The 19,544-nt window shown below is 36.4% G+C and overlaps 1 protein-coding gene across 1 annotated transcript; it reads left to right on the top strand.

The window, feature by feature from the left end:
• Nucleotides 1–2,622: 2,622 nt before the first annotated feature.
• LOC118642028 (uncharacterized protein C1orf131-like) lies at nt 2,623–3,650 on the top strand. The gene is given in 2 exon segments (XM_036279684.1): nt 2,623–3,351; nt 3,354–3,650. Coding segments are annotated over 2 exon segments (1,026 nt in total).
• Nucleotides 3,651–19,544: the final 15,894 nt, after the last annotated feature.

Raw genomic sequence — 19,544 nt, forward strand, 5'->3', positions numbered from 1 at the left:
TCACATTTAAAATAGAAAATACAATTCACTTTACTTCATTTTTAAATCAAAATATTATAAAAAATAAAATCTCTATAAACTGAAAGCCAAACCTACTCTGTTTGTTAATATGAAAATTTTCATTTGTTCTCTATGTAAGGCATAATATCTTACTTCCTTGAAAGTAGCCCCATGACTTAAAAAATGATACTTTTTTGACCACCACTGACTAATTAGCGTCACAATAATTGGAGACTATAGACATTACATAGACAGTTCATGTCCTTGATCTCAAACTACAGTCTGTCTTTCTGAGGAAAAAAACCAAAAAAAAGTAAAAAACAAAACAGTATTTTCAGGCAAGTTGATTTGCCTGAAGTATTTTACTCAGAGATGGCTAAAAATGGTTATTCTGATTCATATAATAACATGTCCTAACATTTTTCTGAGGGACACTCAGTATCAAAATGTTTAATTTCTGCTCATTAAGAAAGCACCATTAAGAAAATGAATAAGCAGCCTGGCTAGGGTGGCTCAGTGGTTGTGCCAACCAATGCACCAAGAGGTCATCAGTTTAATTCCCAGTCAGGGCACATGTCCAAGTTGCAAGCTCAGTCCCCATAGGGGGCGTGCAGGAGGCAGCCAATAGATGTTTCTCTCTCATTGATGTTTCTATTTCTCTCTCCCTCTCTTCCTCTCACTCTAAAATCAATAAAAACATATTTGAAGAAAAGAAAATGAATAAGCAAACCAATGACTATGAAAAAGTATTTACTATATATAGATATATGGAAATATAGATATCTATAAAAATGGACTCAAGATATATAAAAACTCTTATAAGTAAACAATAAAAATACAAGTAACTTAATTTTTTAAATGGGCAAAAGGCTTAATTCATAGAAGATTAGCAATTGGCCAATAAAAAAGTTTTTTAAGTGCTCTACATCATTAATTTTTAGGAACAATGCAAATTAAAACCACAATAAGGTATCATTCCAACCACATCAAAATGGCCAACGTGAAAAAGAATGGCAATGCACAATATTGACAAAGATACTTTGCTCACAGGGGTATAAATGGCACAACCATGTTAGGAAATGGGTTGACAGTTTCTTACGAAGGTAAACATATAGCTATGCTGTCAGCCAGTGATGTCACTCTTAGATATTTACTCAAGAGAAATCACAACGTATGTCCATAAAAAGACTTGTACAGGAATATTCATAGCCCAATACTGAGAAACAATCCAAATATTCATCAACAGGAGAAAGAATAAACGAATTATGTTGTATTCATACAATGGAATACTATCCAGCAATAAAAAGCAATTACTTCTGAAACACACACAACATAGGTGAATCTCAAAACATTATCTTGAGTGAATGAAACAGAACACATAAGATAATTTATTGTATAATTCATTTTATCTGAGGTATAAGAATAGTGACGTGTGGTGATAGATATTCATCAGAAAGTGATCCCCTCTTGAGAGTTGGGAGAATATCTAAAAAAGAGCACAGGAATCTTTGGGGGATGCTGGAAACATTTTTATATTAATTGTGGTGAATTCAATTATCAAACTCACCAAATTGAACATTTAAAATATGTATATTTTATTGTATGAGAAATATACCTCAAGAAAGAAAAAAGAAAAAAATAATAACAATGGCCATTATCCATTATTCGTTTATTTATTTAAAAACATTTCTTGAATAAAGCTAGCATAATTATATATTTGATGTAAAATTTGGGGCTTCTAATTATAAATGCAATATATTTCCTGCCATCAAGAACTTTTATGCTCATTATTTTTTCCTCCTGTAAAAAAAGAAGAGTATAACATCTGGAGTGATCATTAAGCTATTTGGCTGGCAAGAAACAGGGCTTCATTCAAATTACTTCAAAAAAAATAAGAATATATTATGAACATGCACACTGATATAAAGGAAATGCAGAAAACAGCATGGGGTAGACCTCTAGAATTTGGAACAAGTCAAAAATTGGTGGACCCAAGCACATATGGGAGCTAGTTAGCTACTATCAAGCCAACTAACTCATTCTATAGTATATGTCTTTTTGCCTCTGCTTATTCATGATTTCTGCATATCTCTAAGTGACAATGGCCTAAGAGTCACTTCAGCTCACTCAGCCCTACTGATGCTAATAAAATAACTCGTGCTTTCTCCATATATCCTCAGTAAGATATCCCCAAATAGAACATCTGAGTTGGCCTAAACAACCAACATCATTCATGTTTTGATAACTTTCATGCAAAGTCACCTCAGAGACCATTCACTGGACAACTTACAGACCAGGTGCATTGAGCCAATTGTCTTTCCTTGTGTCAACCTGCTGTGACATAAAGATGACAGAGGTGATACCACTATAGAAAGCAATAGGTAAGAAATCGCATATGGCTTTTCCCTGAACAGGAGGCAGTCTATAAGCAAAGCAGTCTCCCTTGGATGAGATAATAATTTTGTAAGAGCTGGGATTGGCCTGTCCTATCTGTTATTACTCCTAAGTAATCAAAAAATATATATGAAGTCCATGGTGGATTTTTTTTTTTTTTTTTTTTTTTTTTTTGGTGGGGAGAGGGAAAGCAGAGTTTGGCAAGAGGGTACCCACCACTGGAGATCCATGTGCTCTAAGTGGGTCATACAAAATGAATACCAGGCCATAGGCTCCGGGTGGCCCGGCAGAGCCCGGCCCCACAATGGTGTGGGGCCAGGAGCTGGGGTCCTTCTCCCCACCTCCTATAAGCTTCTGGACACTGTGCTGCACAACCTCTACATCTTTGGAGAGATAGAAGATGACGCAGAAGAGAAAAGGGTCAGAAAGAAAAGGAAAAACAAGAGAGATGTGGGGACTCCAGTGGCATTGAGGGCAAAGCCCGCACCCCCACCTGGTCCTCTTGTAAGAGGCCAGAGGAAGAGTACTTCGAGTTTCTTCTCAGAGCTCAGAGAAGAGTGCCCTGCTGTGACCCCCACCAGTGCCCCTGTGAGAACACAAATCCTTCATGCTACAGCGTCTCCCTCTCCCTTGACCAGGAAGGAGCCGGTTGAAGTGGTTGAACTCCACAGCAGAAATAAAAAAAGAAAACAGATGCCAGATCAAGATGAGAACTCAAAGACCAAAACTAGTAGCCTTGAGAAAGATGGGAATATACAAGAATTTAACTTAGAAAAGGCTCAGCTGCAGGTGCACCGGTTTGGGATCACAGGGTGTGGAAAAAGAAAGAACAGAGTCCTAGAACCGGAATGCGTGGTTATACTGTGTGTGCAGTCTCCCAAAAAGAGTTATGTGAATTACAAGGTTTTGCAGGAGCAGATTAAAGGGGGGAAAAAAGCAGCAAAGGAAGAAGAAAAGAGAGAGTGGCCCAAGACACAGATATTTTCAAGAAAAAGAAGAGGAAAGGGCAGGAAGACAGAAAATCCAAAAAGAAGAAATCAGCTCCCAGTATTTTGTCAAGTAGTTGGATTGGACATGTTGTAAAATTAAAAAATGGGACATTGATTCTGAGCCAAGTTGATATCAAGAAAATAAATTCTTCCCAAGTGGCTAAATGGAGTGGTCTGCAAACTAGAGGAGGAACGGGAACGTGCCATCACACTGAGACTGGATCCGTGCAGGACTCCAGCCTGTTCTCACTTATTTCATATTCGTAGACTGCTTTTTTAGGGAAAAGAATTAAATAGAAACGAAAAAGCTCTGGTTGCTGAAGTGTCTGATGGCTCATGTTGGGTCAACCACACGCCATGTGAATAAAAAGTAAACCTATTGGAAAGATGTTCGATTTTCTCAGCAAGGGTCACTCATGTTTCAGTTTCACTGGTGTTTTGTGCATTTGCTCCTAGTAAGATTTTTCATAGATTTACTGATTTATAAGGGCAAAGAATTCACTTTAAATTGTCATCTAATTTTGTAAAAATGACTTAATATTACTATATCATGAAAAAACTAAGAATGTAATCATTTAACAATTATTTTGTGGGAAAAGCAGCTTCAATTTTTAGTCTCAAGTAGATAACATCTACTTCATAAGAAGTTATATAAATAAAAACACAACTCTTGTGGTAAAAAAAAAAAAAATGAATATCAAAACTCAGGCCTGGAGTAGAACTTAAATTACCCCATTTGGATGAGATTAATTTGATTTATACAATAATAGTAACATAATAACAATTGTATGGCACTTTCTACACATCAGGAACTTTTCTGAGAACTTTGTGCTATTAACACTTTTAATTCTCATACACATTTGAGGTAGGGAAGACCAGGAAACATATGAAATAAGTCACTTTTTCGATGTCGAATAAATGGCAGAGATGGGATTGGAGCATAAGCAGTCTGGCTCCATAGTCTGTTTTACCCACTACATTATTTGGCCTCTGTATAGCTATTCATCAATTTACCAAGATAAAAATCTAGTTTTAAAATGGAGGATCTATATCTATTCTAAAGATCTATGGCCAGTGGATGACCTACTTCTATAAAGGTGACTTGATTAAAACTGGTAAGAAGCTACTAGGAATATATCTCCCTAGTCATTCATTTTGAGAACAGAATCTCAGTGACTCTTCAGATCTGAAGGGGAAATTGCATACTCCATTCCAAATATATTCTTTCTAACAGGGATACACTTCACTGGCAAGGTAGAGAATGGGTATGAATGAAGAACCAAGCTTAGAACCATCTGGTGGTGACTACTCAATAACCTGCAACACAAGCACCCCGGAGACACCTCACCTCTCCTCATCTTGCTCCACCTTACATTGCTATGGAGTACCTTATGATTTTTAAAGCAAAACTTCTGCCCCCAGATCTGGTGTTCTCCCCTTAGCACCTTACCAACATGGATAAGTAAGAGACAAAGACAACCCAAGTGCATAGAAATACTAAAGAAAGGGAAAGGTTGCTCAGGCTTTTCAGGTCAAGTGTACAATCAGTAACTTAGATACCAAAAACGCCACCCGAAATATATGGCAGCTCATGACTTCTGATTTCTTATCCACTTGGAAGATTTGATTTCCTATACATTTGCCTTTTGAATTCACCTATTTATTAATCTAGTCAATAATAACTGAATATTAAGAAAAGTATTATGTTTGTTAATCAAACATATGCCTAAGTTTTCATGGGGGCAAATAAAAAATTTACATGCATTAAAACAAACTGAATTTCCATTATAGGTACAGTCTATTAATAAATTAAAATTAGTTGACCTCAATGCACACAAGTGATCCCCCAACATAATATCTAAAGTGTAATACTACATTGTATTAGTAGTCTATTTTTATAAAATAAATATTTTAGCCCTGGACGGTTTTGCTCAGCAGTTAGAGCGTCAGCCTGCAGTACAGAGAGACCCAGGTTCGGTTCCCACTAAGGGCACATACCTCTGTTGCAGTTTGTCCCCGGCCCTGGTTGGGTCATGCGGGTGGCAACCACTCAATATGTCCCTTTCATGTCGATGATTCTCTTTCTCTCTCTCTCTCTCTCTCTCCCTCCCACTCTATCTGAACACAATATGGAAAAATGTCCTCGGGTGAGGATAAAAAAAATAAAATAAATATTTAAAAAATGAATGAAATAACTTTAACTTTAAATTATAAACAAAAACATTGCTTAAACTCCCCCCTCCCAAATTATCATTCATAAGGAAATGGTGCATTTATTTTGAGAGACAAATTACATTTGACCAAGACTTTATAAACTTGATAATTTGCTTCAGGAAATATAGCTCTATTAGTTTCTTTGTATATGATTAAAACTTCCTAAATTTTTCATTTATTTCTTTATCTATTCAAAACAGTTTCTGAGCACGTACTATGAGCCAATCTGAATACTTGAAATCAAACAGTAAATAAAACAAACAAAAAAAAATGTATAGTCTATTGGATGGTGATAAATGCTAAGAACAAACAGTGAAGGAGGGAAGCGATTTAAATAGGGTAATCAAGGCATTCCTAGTTTGCCTGGGACTGACTGGGTTTTAAAACTGAAAGTCCCTGTCCTATAGGAATCCTCAGTCCCAGGCAAAACCAGACACTTGGTCACTCCAAATCAAGATTGAGTAGCCAGAGGAGGCATAATATGAAGAAACTAGTTGAGTAAAATCAACATTCCAGGCAGAGAAAATGGGAAGTGCGAAGACTGAGTCAGGAACACGCCTTGTTTACTTGAGCGAGAGCAAGGACAGCGTGGCTGCAGCTGGTGAGGGCGAGATGTAAGAGAAGCAAAAGATGTTAAGGAAGTATGGGCAGGGAGGGGCTTCAGGGAACTGCTCAGTGTCCTCAGCAGAAGGAAGGAGGATCATCAGTACTGCTACTTCTTATCAGGAAGAAACCTGTGCTGGATACTGGCTGTTCCCAGTCTGACTTCCAGTACTGCTGAGGGAGCTAAGGAGCAAAAGAGGACAAAAACAGTAGCTGGATAGGGAACAGAAGGAAATGAGCCCAGCCCCAAGGAAAGTATCCCTCTCACAAATTCATCTCCCTCTAGGAAGTTTCAGATTAAATCCTTGGATGTGCCTGTGCATTTATCCCATTTCTCCATTTCTTCTCTAATCCTGTTCAACTAGGCTCCTTCTGTTTGTTGACAACTCAGGGTTTTAAAGTTAGTACCTACCACCAGGCATTCCTGCTAATGGAAGAAGTCCAAATTCTGTTTGGCCACGAATACAATTACACCCACAGAAGTATATTTTTGCTCCTAGCTTCAGTCTGTTTTTTGCCAGGTAGATAATTTATGCAGAGCTAGAAAAAGATTGCTTGGGGGCAAATGAAACAATACACTTGCCACAGATAGACATAGCCTCTGTTACTGAGACTGAGACACTAAGCAGTCGCTTAACTTTTCAACTCCTGTTTCAGCATCCTTTTTAATTTAAATGGAGTTGATATTTCTTTGCCATCTACTAGCCCCAGAAGGGTGTCATGAAGACGCTTTTAAAATGCTTTCAACTATCTAAGATGAAAGATAGAAGTATTATGCGATACTGTCACTGAATCTTTATTCTCACTAGCCCTATTTATGTGTCTCTCTTTTTTATTTTCAACAAACATAATCATGCAGTACCTCCATTGTCTGCATACTTGGCAAATTTGCAAACTAGGCATGGGGGTGCTCCTTCAGGTGTTTCATCCATATTTATTGATATTCATCAAACAAACAAGAGTAGTGATGTAGCCTGTTTTTGTTTTTGTTTTTTGCTGCTCTAGCTGCAAATTAGTCTATCAGATGTTATCAGCAGCTATCAAAAGCATACCTTAATTGAAGATCTATTTTTTATTCAGAAAGCACAAAATAATGCAATATAGTCACTTCAGCAGCAGCAAACTCAATGGTTATCTATAGCTGCTCATTGAGGGCCAGCTATGTGTCAATCATCAAATTCTTAAGATTAGCCCTGATGGATGAGTCTCTCTCACATCAGTGTTTCTCTGTGTGTGTGTGTGTGTGTGTGTGTCTCTCTCTCTCTCTTTCTCTGTGTCTCTCTCTCTGTTTCTTTAAATAAGATTGTATCTGAGGGCATTCCCAGGAATGGGTAACCACCATGTGACGTATGATTTCAAAGTCCTTCAGCAATAATGTTTCCTCTTAATGTATTTTTCTAAATAGATGCCCTCTAAATAATGTGGGAGGGATACATTAATGGTCTCCAGGCCTTGAATGAAGGCTTCCCAAGTAATATATAGCCAAAAAACTCTCTTGAGAGGGGTGAGTTTAGGTTTCGGGGACAGGGGAAAAAGGAGGAGAAAAGCATCAGCATAAGAAACACCCTTGAAAGGAGACTGAACTGGATATATGACACCCATGCCTGATAGGAAAATGAGGAGCAAAAATGAAAATCCTATTTAAAAGGCATTTTAAAGCATTTTAAGTCATTCAATTTCTTCAAATTCACACTTATACCTTGCAAGATCTCATAATCCAGCAAATGCATATTCTTCAGAAATTGATCATTGTATGTGTTTAACATAGCAGAGTTTTTTGTTCAACTCTTTTTTCTTTTGTATTTTGTTTTGTTTTGTTTTTGTAAAAGGAGGGTATAAAATATTTTACTAGAAAGTACACATGCATGCACACACATGAAAAGAAAACAAAAAGCTTGAGTTCTTAAACCTATTCTTCCACTTGAGATTGTAGACAATTCCTTTAACCTTCTTATATGTTGATTTCTTACTCTCTAAAAGGTTGTGTAATATTACCATCCTTCCCTTATTGCAGGTTTGCTCCATGTGAGATAATGTAATACCAAAACTACAAAATATGTCACTATACAAATATTAGGTGGCAATTATCATTTTTCTAGTATTAAACTATTAATTTTACTCTTTCTTCTGTCTATCAACAGTTGCCCTGGACAAACTTGAAGAAAGAAGCCTTTTGTGTTTGGTTACGTAGTTGTGCTCTGCCACTTCGTAGGAGAATAGTTTATCTTTGTTCGGCCTCTGGCTAGCACATCACTACCACCCTGTGTAGCCAGAGGGAAAGAATAGCCCTGAACAGAATAAGGGTCGATCATTCAATTGACATAAATCTCTTCTGGTTTTGTCATCCTTGGTTATGACGAGAAGCCACAAAACTATACTTGCATAGGAAATACAAAAAAAAAAAAAGAAAGAAAGAGAAAATAGAAAAAGAAAAACCTGAGCAATCATTGCATATTTATCCTTTGAGGGAACATTCCTCAGTCTGCATTTCAAGAAGGTATTTTTGTTAAGGCTTTTTTTTGGGGGGGTAGACTTCTCAATATGTAACCTTATAATGATGTAACCTGCATCTCTATAAATTATATAGCATGTGTCAAAATCAAATGCTCTTAAAATATTATCAAAGGTTGCTAAATATATTTTGCACATTCCTTCCTAACTCTATGTTATATAGTAATTGATACGCAGCCCACAAAACATCTAAAAATACTTTTACAGCAAAATAAATGCCTGCAATTTCTTTCTACTCTATGGTAAATGTGGACCACAAAAACCAATGTAGAAATTCAAAAGTACAATTCAGGAAGCAAAGGAAAGGAAAGCTAAAACAGTGGTCTCCACAACTCAACATTGACTTCATCTCTCCCTCATTACCAATCCACACATAGTTCAAAGAGTTGGAACCCATCAGAATCATGGCCCTTTCTCCCTGTGATAAGGAAGTATTTTTTCTCTGGTCAGGAGACAGAATTTGAATTAAGTAAATATGAAGTAGCAGCAAACAACTTGGTTGGAGGCACTATTGTTTGTCTGTCCCACACCCATTCCCCCTTCCTCCTTCCTTAGGTATCCATGCTCTATCTCCATGGACTTCTTGCCCTCTCTACCTGCACCTCTCACTGGACAAACAGGGTATTGTTTAACTCTCTCAACTGCTTTTGGTCCAGGAAAGGACATGTCCCATCAGACTGAAGGGAACAACTTGATCCCATACTTGAGGTAGAGGATCTCACGCCCTCCTGTTGCATGTGAACAAGAATTATATAGCCCCAATGCCCTGATGATTACCACAAAGGAGAAAGAGAAACAGGATGAAGCTGATACTGTATACGTGAGAGCATAAAGGCAGAAAGAACCTAGAACCTCAACGACTTCACAACAGCAATTGTATGTCAAGAAGCCTGCCTTACTCCTAACTTGCCAATTATATAACACAAATTTTATAATTGTTCAACAAATTAGGTTGGATTTTTTTGTTCTTGCAATCAAACACATTATAATTATTTACAGCTATATTCCTTCTAAGTGTTCTTTTATTTTGTGCAGCCTGTGAACAAGCAGACCTGTTAGGTAGGTACAAGTAAGCTCATAGGTGTAGGCTTGCATTTATTGTACTGTATACAAGTGATTAGGCCAGCTAGTTGCTCTTACTAGGGGCATAGTCAACAGTGAAAAGTCTGCACGTGTCTCTATATCAAGTATAAGTTTTAGTGCTGACACAAAGCAAGGAGGGACTTTTCCCTGCTAGGAGTAGTTTAAAACAACCTTCCCATCACCACCATGTACAAAATATATTTATGAAAAGAAAACCTAGTCAGTTTAAGAGTGTGCATGCTATCTTATCTTCCTGGAAGAGTCTTTCCTCTCTTCCTGTCACCTGATCTAGCTGAGTCCTATTCACTCTTCATGGTTCAATTTCACTGCCTCTTCTCTTGGGAAGCCCTTTGACCCATGTAGATACCCTTCTAATATGTTCCCATAGCTTTCTTAGTTTACCCCAATCCCAGCTCTCTATTATATGACATTTAGCCTTTTGTTTGTTTGTATTCTCCTCTAGCATGCAGATTCCCCCAGGGCTGGGATGCTATCAAATTCATGATTGCATTCACAGTATCTAGCACAATACCCATTAATCATAGGTGCTCAACAAATATTTGCAGAATGAACACAAGCTCAAAATGCAATGCTTTAAATAGAACAAGACAGAGAACTGCAACATAAAATAACTATTCCTTTCCAAAAACTAAATAAAAAATATTTTGAATAAAGCAAAATTACTAAAAAATGAGTTTCTTTGGAGTGAATTTGGAGCATGTATAATTGCATATTTCAAAAAATTTAATAATGGCCCTCATGCAAGAAAAAGCTATATCTTATAAGATATATATATGTACATATATATGTACATATATATATCTTATAAGATTATATATATAAAACTATGGAGGAAACAAGAATCAGGGCTTACAGCAGAGATGATGCCTTTAGCCACATTGTCTAGATTTATCACCAGTTTCTTAATGAGAAACAACTGAACATGAAGATCAGAATAGAGTCCATGTTCTTTATGATTTGTTGTTCTTAAATACAGTTTTACAATTCAGTTGTTCTCAACAGTTTGATAGTACTCATAAAGGTCTAGGTTAAAGAATCCTTTTAATTAGTTTTGATGTAGGTAAATTCTACTTGACTATTTTACCCTAAAGATTTGTTGCCCAGAATTTATTTCTGTCATGTATGAAGCTTTTAATAATTATTATCTTTTAAATTTTTAATCACTAGTCACATTATTCTGGGTGCATATAATTCTAGAGGGCAATTACTATTTAAAATGAACCACAGACTACCAAAATTGTTTTATTACACCATAATTTTTGGTATCAAATAATTATAAAAACACAAGCTTCACTAAAACTTGGAAATCTCAAAGCACTGTGCTAATATAGGCCTTTGTTAAAAATAGAACTTGTTTTATGCCATTAGAAAATGTCAAAATTTTAATAATATAAATTGTAACAGAAGGCTTTCATTTTGCCTAATTAGAAAAAGAAATGTGTTTTGTTTTTTCAAAGTAATATTTTTATTCATGAACACCAACACCCCAAAGAGGCCATAAAGGGTGTGAAAAGCAGATTTCATGGGAGATAAAACAGAATAATCACACTATATCTCCAGAGTATTTGCATTGGTTTTTACTTGATGCCTATTTTCACTTATTTCTGGTTTTGGGGTGATAATGGGATTTTCGTATTTTATTTCTGTTGAAGGATAATGAGTTTAACTGCATACCTCAACATGACACCTACTGAGGTTTTTAAAGGCCAGTAAAGATCCCCCTAATAAGGACTCTCTGTGCATAATTTATTAAAAACAAACAAACAAACTATCCTGGCTGGTGTGGCTCACTGGTTGAGCATCGACCCATGCACCTAGAGGTCACCAGTTCAATTCCCGGTCAGGGCACATGCCCAGGCTGTGGGCCTGATCCCCAATGGGGGGCATGCAGGAGGCAGCCAATGGATGTTCTTTGTTTTTTTTGTTTTTGTTTTTTTTTTTTGTTTTTTATCCTCACCTGAGGATATTTTTCCATATTTTGTACAGATAGAGCGAGAGGGAGAGAGGAAGAGAGAGAGAGAGAAACATCGACGTGAAAGGGACACATCGAGTGGCTGCCACCCGCATGACCAACCAGGGCCGGGGACAAACTGCAACCGAGGTACGTGCCCTTAGCGGGAACCGAACCCGGGTCTCTCCGGACCGCAGGCCGACGCTCTAACCGCTGAGCCAAACCGGCCAGGGCTGGATGTTCTTTGTCATTGATGTTTCTATCTCTCTCTCCCTCTCCCTTCCTCCCTCTCTAAAATCAATAAAGAAAAAAATATTTATAAAAACAAGCAAAGTTAATTGAATTTCTTTTGCAAGTTACCATACCTATCCATAAATATTTATTAAAAACTTTTTGTTATGATTCTGCCTTGTATGGGTTAGCATCTGAAACCTTGTCTTGTGCCAATACTAAGAAAGTGCAAGAGATCTCAGGAGAGATGATAGAGTTGGTGACTAAAACTAGCTAAGTAAATTCCAAGACCTCTTTGAGCTTCTTATAATCACCACGAGTCTTGGTTCATCTTTACTGAGTATGTATCCAATTAAATCCAAGCTTTGTTAATTGGAACAGCCTAATCTGTTATTGCGTGATTGGTTTGTTGACTGATTTTTATTGATGAGGGAGGGTGTACTTCCCTAGACTACCACACATATTACCAGTTTGTTACTTTACTAATATTTACTCTTTTTTAAGATATTTTTTATTGATTTTTTAGAGAGAGAAGGGAAAGGGAGAGAGAGATAGAAACATCGATGAGAGAGAAACATCAATTAGCCGCCTCCTGCACGTACCCCTTCCCCCCATGCACACTGAGGATTAAGCCTGCAACCTGGACATGTGCCCTGACCTGGAATTGAACTGGTGACCTCTTGGTCCAGGGGTCGACATTCAATCACTGAGCCACACTGGCTGAGCATTATTTACTCATAAATGGTGACTGTTCTTATATACTACCTTAAAATGCTCCCCACAAAACATAGTATATTTGTGTCTCAGTCTTAGGCTCTAGCTCTCTGTTTCTACTCTCTCCTCCGACCCCATTTTCCAAAAGGTAAATCACTGTAGAAAAAAATTATTAAAAACATTAAATATGAGTTGATATACCTTATAATTATATGCATCCAATTTATTTTAAAAGTCTGGATAGAAGAGAAATCCAAAAGCAACCAATAGATTCTACCTACATTATAGAGTAGAAATGACAGATGTAAGATTACCAAGATGATCAACTTGAGACAGAGACTAGGTAAGCTTCCAAGAATGATGAAATTCAGGGCCAAAATCTTTGTGAAACTACACTTCACAGCACACCAAGCAGACCAAAAAACTCATGTTAAGTAAAAGTAATGGAAAGATTAGAAACCTGACATATGAAAGGAAGAAAAGTAAAAGTTGGTTACAATCCAGAGATTAAATGGGAGGAAGGAAGCATTGAGAATAATGAAAAAAAAATCTGAGAATCAGAAATTTTGACAAATTCCCATTGTAGAAAATGCATACAGCAGAATTGGATGGTAAAGTGGGACCAAAAACTAGGGCATTTATATTAGAAAAAAAAATATCATCATAAAAAGTGGAATGAAGTAGACTGGGAGTACAAATTGTAAGAATTGAAAGGAATTTTGAATATTTGCATACGCATACATATACAAAATGTCTATATAAAAAACTGACTGTGAAACAATGGAAAAGAGGTTCACCTCGGGTCCCCTTTATTGAGCAGAAGTGCATCTTAAGACCACACCTCCCTATGCTTGCTAAGATATTAATGTCAGAACCTAATATTGATATTAAATAAATCACTAATTCCTTGATAAAGTCTGTAATGTGTAACTAGAAATAATTCTCTAAAGATATGTGGATAAATGTGAATATTTATAATAGTGTGCTGTGAGTACAACTATAAGCACTTTTTCCTTTTTCGCTATTTCAATATCCAGCAGTGTATAATTATATAATGTCAACCTGTTACGTTGGAAAATAATACCCCCACAGGGGTTGGCTTGTATCACAAGATCTTTGAATATGAATGTGGTTATAAAAATTTCCCTTTTGATTATACCTATGTTGAGGTAGTTTATTGCTATAAGTTGTGGTAATAATACTTCATATTTATTAGTCCTTTCATCCAAGGATTTGAGGAGATGTTACTAAAAATAGGAGAGCTAAAATTCAATAACTAGGAAACCTAAAGTTGTTCTTTCTCTACTTATTGTGGAACATTTTAAAGGTAAGAATTTGGGGGGCTACTTCTCAAATTTTTCTTAGGTAAAACAGAGGAAGATTATGCTAATGTAAATGTAGAGGCCATTACAAGAAACATACAATTGCACAATGAACTTGAGTATATATATATTGAAGAAAATATGCCTAGAACAAAGGACATACAAGCAGTTTAAGATTGTTTTGAACTCTAATGAAAGCATTCTATATTTTAAAATAGAATGATAATAATGAGCTTCTTTTTTATTTGCTTTCTCGGAAATATAACGGGACCCACGTTTTCCAAACATCAGAATATGTCTAGAGTGCTAGGCTACTTCATCATTTGGAACTGAATCTACAATTAATTCATAAATATAATACACCAAGGTAATCCATGATAGGGTAGACCAAAGAGAAGGAAACCTTTAAAACCAGCAGAAGAAGAATATGATCTACTCTGTCAAGACACAAAATGACTGTACAAATGTTGGTCAGTATATTGATTTGTAATGAAAATGATAATGTTAAAGGAAATGTTTTAAGGAAAAAAATATGTATGATATTTAATATCAACTTGTATGTATCTCTCAGCTTGAAATTGATAATTCTCTTCTCACCTCAATCTAAAACTTATGTAACTCCATATGTTGATGGTTCTATTTTGGTTGTAGTCTTGTTTTGTTTTAATAATATATTCAAGTGGTAAAAAATTCAGAGTGTCAGGATGGTTCAAAATTGAATTTATGTTTCCAATCCACAACTTATTCATTCAATAAATATTTTTAAAGGCCTTATCACAACCCAGGCACTGAACTAAGGGCTGGGGAGAAAGACATGAGTTGGAGAGATACAGCCCCTACCTTTACGGACCTGTGAGTCCAGAGGGGAAGACAGATCCCCAAACAGCACTGTGAATGCCAGAAAAAGAAGTGCAGGGGCCTTGAGAGTACTGAACAGGATGGCTGTGTGGGAGTGCTGTGTAAAATAAGCCCTAAAGGATGTGTAGGAGGTAGGACTTAGCTAAGTAGAAGGGCAAAGAATTGGGGATGGGGATGGCGATGGCGATGGTAAGAAGGGCTCTTCCTGAGAGAGGGACCAGCATATTTATGGGATCTGAGGCAAGAAATAACCTGGCAAATTCAAGATAAGCCAGGAGGCTTTACATGCACAGTCAGCATTATGTGGGCAGTGCCATGCTTATTTTTTGGTCATTGGTATATTATCATAGTGCAAGCACATAGTAGTCACCCAATAAATACCTGTTGGATGAATGAGGTGGAAGGACAGATGACAAGGAGAAGATTAACACCAAATAATTCTACAGAGTTAAACAAGGGCCAGGCATGCAGAGCCTCATAGGTTTGTTAAGAATGTTAAATTTTATCCTAAGGACAATGGAAAATCCTTGAAGGTTCTATGCAGGATAGCAGGGTATCCAGAAAAAATATTTTTCCTATTATCATATTTCATCAATTCTATAATGCCACTGAATATAAAATGCACCATCATTTTATATATGACATTAAAAAACAAAACCTATAGGTACAAAATTGATGAGACATATTCTAATATAAGCCAAAGTAAAATGTAAAAAAAAAGTGTATATTACAATTAATGAAATATAGTATGTGTGGAGAATGGATTAAGAGTAGGAAATATAGGTACAGAGTGACCAGTTAGAAAGGTATTATCATGGCTGCTTCAGTGGAGAGAAAGTCAAAGACACTGTGTGGATGGTGGTGGTGTTCACTGAGTTGGAAATATTAGTATAAAATTCTGAAGAACAGTGGACATGGACAACAAACTGGGGACAGGACAGGGAGGAAGGGGGAGGGGGAATCATTGGGGGGAAAAGGAGAAACATCTGTAACAAAAATTAATTAATAAAAAAAATATATATATAAAAAAAAAAAAAACTCTGAAGAGAAATCCAGGCTAGAGATATAAATTTGTGATTCATCAGCATATATAGATGATAAATAAAGTCATGGGAGCAAAAGAGATTTCTCTTACCCCTAGGGCAGCAGTTTTAACCGGGACAATGACTCCAGCTGCATTGCTGAGGTTGAGCTGCAGATGGCCATGATGGGAGACAGTGAAACAAATCAAAAGCTTTTTGAAGTAGTATAAGAAAGAAAATGAGCCCTGGCCGGTTTGGCTTAGCAGTTAGAGCATCAGCCCTCAGACCAGAGACCAGGGTTTGGTTCCCACTAAGGGCATGTACCTCAGTTGCAGTTTTTCCCCGGCCCCCGTTGGGGTCGTGTGGGTGGCAACTAGTCAATGTGTCTCTCTCACATCAATGTTTCTCTCTCTCTCTCTCTCTCTCTCTCTCTCTCTCTCTCTCCCTCCTGCTCTATCTGAAGATGAATGCAAAAAAAAAAAAGAAAAAAAGAAAAATGAGAACCTGACAAAGGCATCAGCACTGTGAAATAGAAAGGGGGTTCAGATCCCATTGATTTTGCAGAGGTAAAAACCTAGGACTTAGTGCCGAAATTGGCTTTGGAGGCTGTGAAAGCACAATGCTTCACAGGTCTGAGAGCTCCAGCTGTACAGGTACACGGGCTCAATTCCATGGCTACTGGCTGAGAGATCTTGAACTTGACACATAACAGCTCGGAGCCTTGGTCCCCTCAGTAGTAAATTGAGGATAATATTTAGCTTCTAAAGGTGGTTTAGAAATTAAGTAACATACAAAAATATTTAGAACAGTGTTTGGCATGTGGAAAATGGTAGCCTATTTTGATTATCTGTTTTGGCATGGGACAATTTCTTCCAATATTCATAATTGTATTTATTTTTTTCATTCTTATATCAAATATTTGTTAGACCTGGCTATGTAGAAGATACTGATAACCATCTGTTTCTATCATTTCTCTGCATCTCTTATTCTAATAATCTGAATTACTAGGTGCTAGTCCTCAATTTTTTTCTTTGTTCCCTGCAGTTTTTGATGTCTCACCCTCCATCAGGGCTACCAGATCAGCAAGTCCTCCCGTGCATGTCAGCACAGCTTTCTTCTTAACAGACCAAATCAGAGGACGTGAGGAAGACAGAGACAGGAGTCAAGGCATGGAGGACCCAAGTTTGAACCTAGAACTTATATTTTTGCAGCACTTGTGTATTAAAAGAGAAAAGTAATTTCTACATCAGAGAAAGTCGAATCCTCAAAATGATTTAAATCTTTTTCCGCTACATTTGGGGGCAATTGCATCATTAATTTGTGATTCTCTTTTTCTAACATTTGTAATTTTAATCCTTACTTGTACCATTCTTCCCTCTGGGATTTATTCCTTTTTGATATCATTTTATTATCATTTAAAGGCTTAGAAACATAGCCATTTTGAAACTATTTTTGCTTACACTTTTATTCTACATGACTTGGTTTTAACATCAATTTTTAAATTCTTACCCAGAGTTGCCTTTTGGAAACTGCCCTTGTTGTAGAAGAGGTCACCATGATTTCTAATAGATCTAGGTAAGTATTATTTTGTGGTTTCTAGATTTCTCTTTGCTTACTTGTTTCAGAAAATTCTTCAATCTGCCTCTATTTTCTAACTGATCACTTACTCAGCTAGGAGTTGACTACTTTACTTTGAAACTGTTCCCTTTTATTTATTTAATTTTTATCTTCCTCTAGTCTGTGTATGCCAATCGGATATCAGGGAGACTATCCTAAATGTCACTATCCAAGACTTTTTATTTTTTTAAATATGTTTTTATTGATTTTTTTAGAAAGAAGGGAAGGGAGAGAGACAGAAACATCAATGTGAGTGAGAAACATCGATCAGTTGCCTCCTGCATGGCCCCTACTGGGGATCAAACCCACAACCTGGGCATGTGCCCTGACCGGGAATTGAACCAAGACATCTCAGTTTAAGGGAGGATGCTCAATCCACTGAGCCAGACCGGTTGGATTCCTAGTTTAACACAACTCCCATATCAGAGCTTCTCTTGCTCATGACAGACCACCCAGGATCTCATGTGGAAATGGAGACCTTTTATCAGTTCCTTCACTAAAGAACACACACTGCAGAATTAAAACCAATATTATATTATCTGTATTTAGAGAAATGTTTACTGAGCATATTTTTATGTAACGTCAGCATGGCATTTCTTTCTTAACTGTAAAAGTTTGTAATTTAGTTGGGAGAGACAGAAAACCATGGAATGGTTCAGGGATCACCACAAAAAAAAAAAAAAATGAAGTGCAAATTTGAAGTAATATAGATAGAGTAAACTGAATACACAAATCAAAGGTGCTACAGACCAAGTAAGTGTTTCTGGTCTATTAGTAGAAATAGTTAAAGCACATGAAAAACTCTGTTAGGCATTTAACAAAAGAAAGTAATTTTGATTCTTACAAAACAGGCAATGAAGTGGAGGTTTCAGATGCGAAAAATCTTAGAGACCAAAGAAATAGTTTGAGACTCAGTTTACTCTCAATTCAGACAATATCATACAATATCAGATGCTTCCACATAGGTCTCAGTTCTCTGATTGTCTAGGTATTTTTCCTGCAACTGTTTAGCTGATAATAACTGTCCTACCTCTTGAAAGTAGAGAAGGAAGTGCCGACAAAGGTTTTGCCTAACAGTAGGGGACAACTTCAAAAGGGAACTCTGTTTCTTTCTGATTCTCATGGAACAAGAGTATTTGGAAATGATGGCAGCCCATCATAATTCCATATCCTCATGTGAAATTGTCCCACAAGCAGGGCTCTCTACATTCTTTAGTAGAAACATAAAAGAAAAGCTAGTACAATTTTTAGTTGGAGATTACTTACAGAAACTTTCCATACATTATATGTTCCATTCACTACAAAAGGCATAAACTGTCTTTTGCAAAATATCCTTATTGTTTCAGAGAGATCTTATTGTTGCCCATAAGAAAGAATAAATCATTAACTGTGTGGTTGAATATGTGGGACAATTTTCACCAAGAGTCTCTAGGGTCAAAGATATGCTGAGAAGAAGAAAGAAAATTGTGAAATAGCTCAACAGGAAACAATAAGAAACTTCTTAGAAATGTTCAGACTTTAAGCAAAATATAACAGAAAGTTTAAAAAAAAAATTTATTCTTTATGAAAGACAATGGATATAGTCTATTGGGGAGAATAATATTGACTTAGAGAAAGTCTCAATTAGAAAATAATTTCTCCAGAGTGTAGTTTTAGTAATTTCAAGCACAAAATAAAACTACAATGAGAAATTGATTAGTAAAATTCCATTAGATTTTGAAATGTTATAATTTATTATAATATAATAATATAAGAATTTACTGCTAGAGAAGGTGAAGGTATATTGCAAAATTTTTTATTTCATGAACCACTTGATTTTGAAAAGGATTGGATTTCTTCATACTCACGAGTAAAACTTGAAACTTCGAAGTTTAAAACTAACTTATTCCAAAATAAGAGCTTTGATAACAGACTGGGTTTTAAATCTAACTTTGTCATTTACTATGTTCCTTCTGCATTTTCTTTATATACATATCTGCTGTGAAATGTATTGTAATGTATATAAAAAACCTAA

Source organism: Molossus molossus, unplaced genomic scaffold (assembly GCF_014108415.1).
Source record: "Molossus molossus isolate mMolMol1 unplaced genomic scaffold, mMolMol1.p scaffold_m16_p_3, whole genome shotgun sequence".
NCBI lineage: Eukaryota > Metazoa > Chordata > Mammalia > Chiroptera > Molossidae > Molossus > Molossus molossus.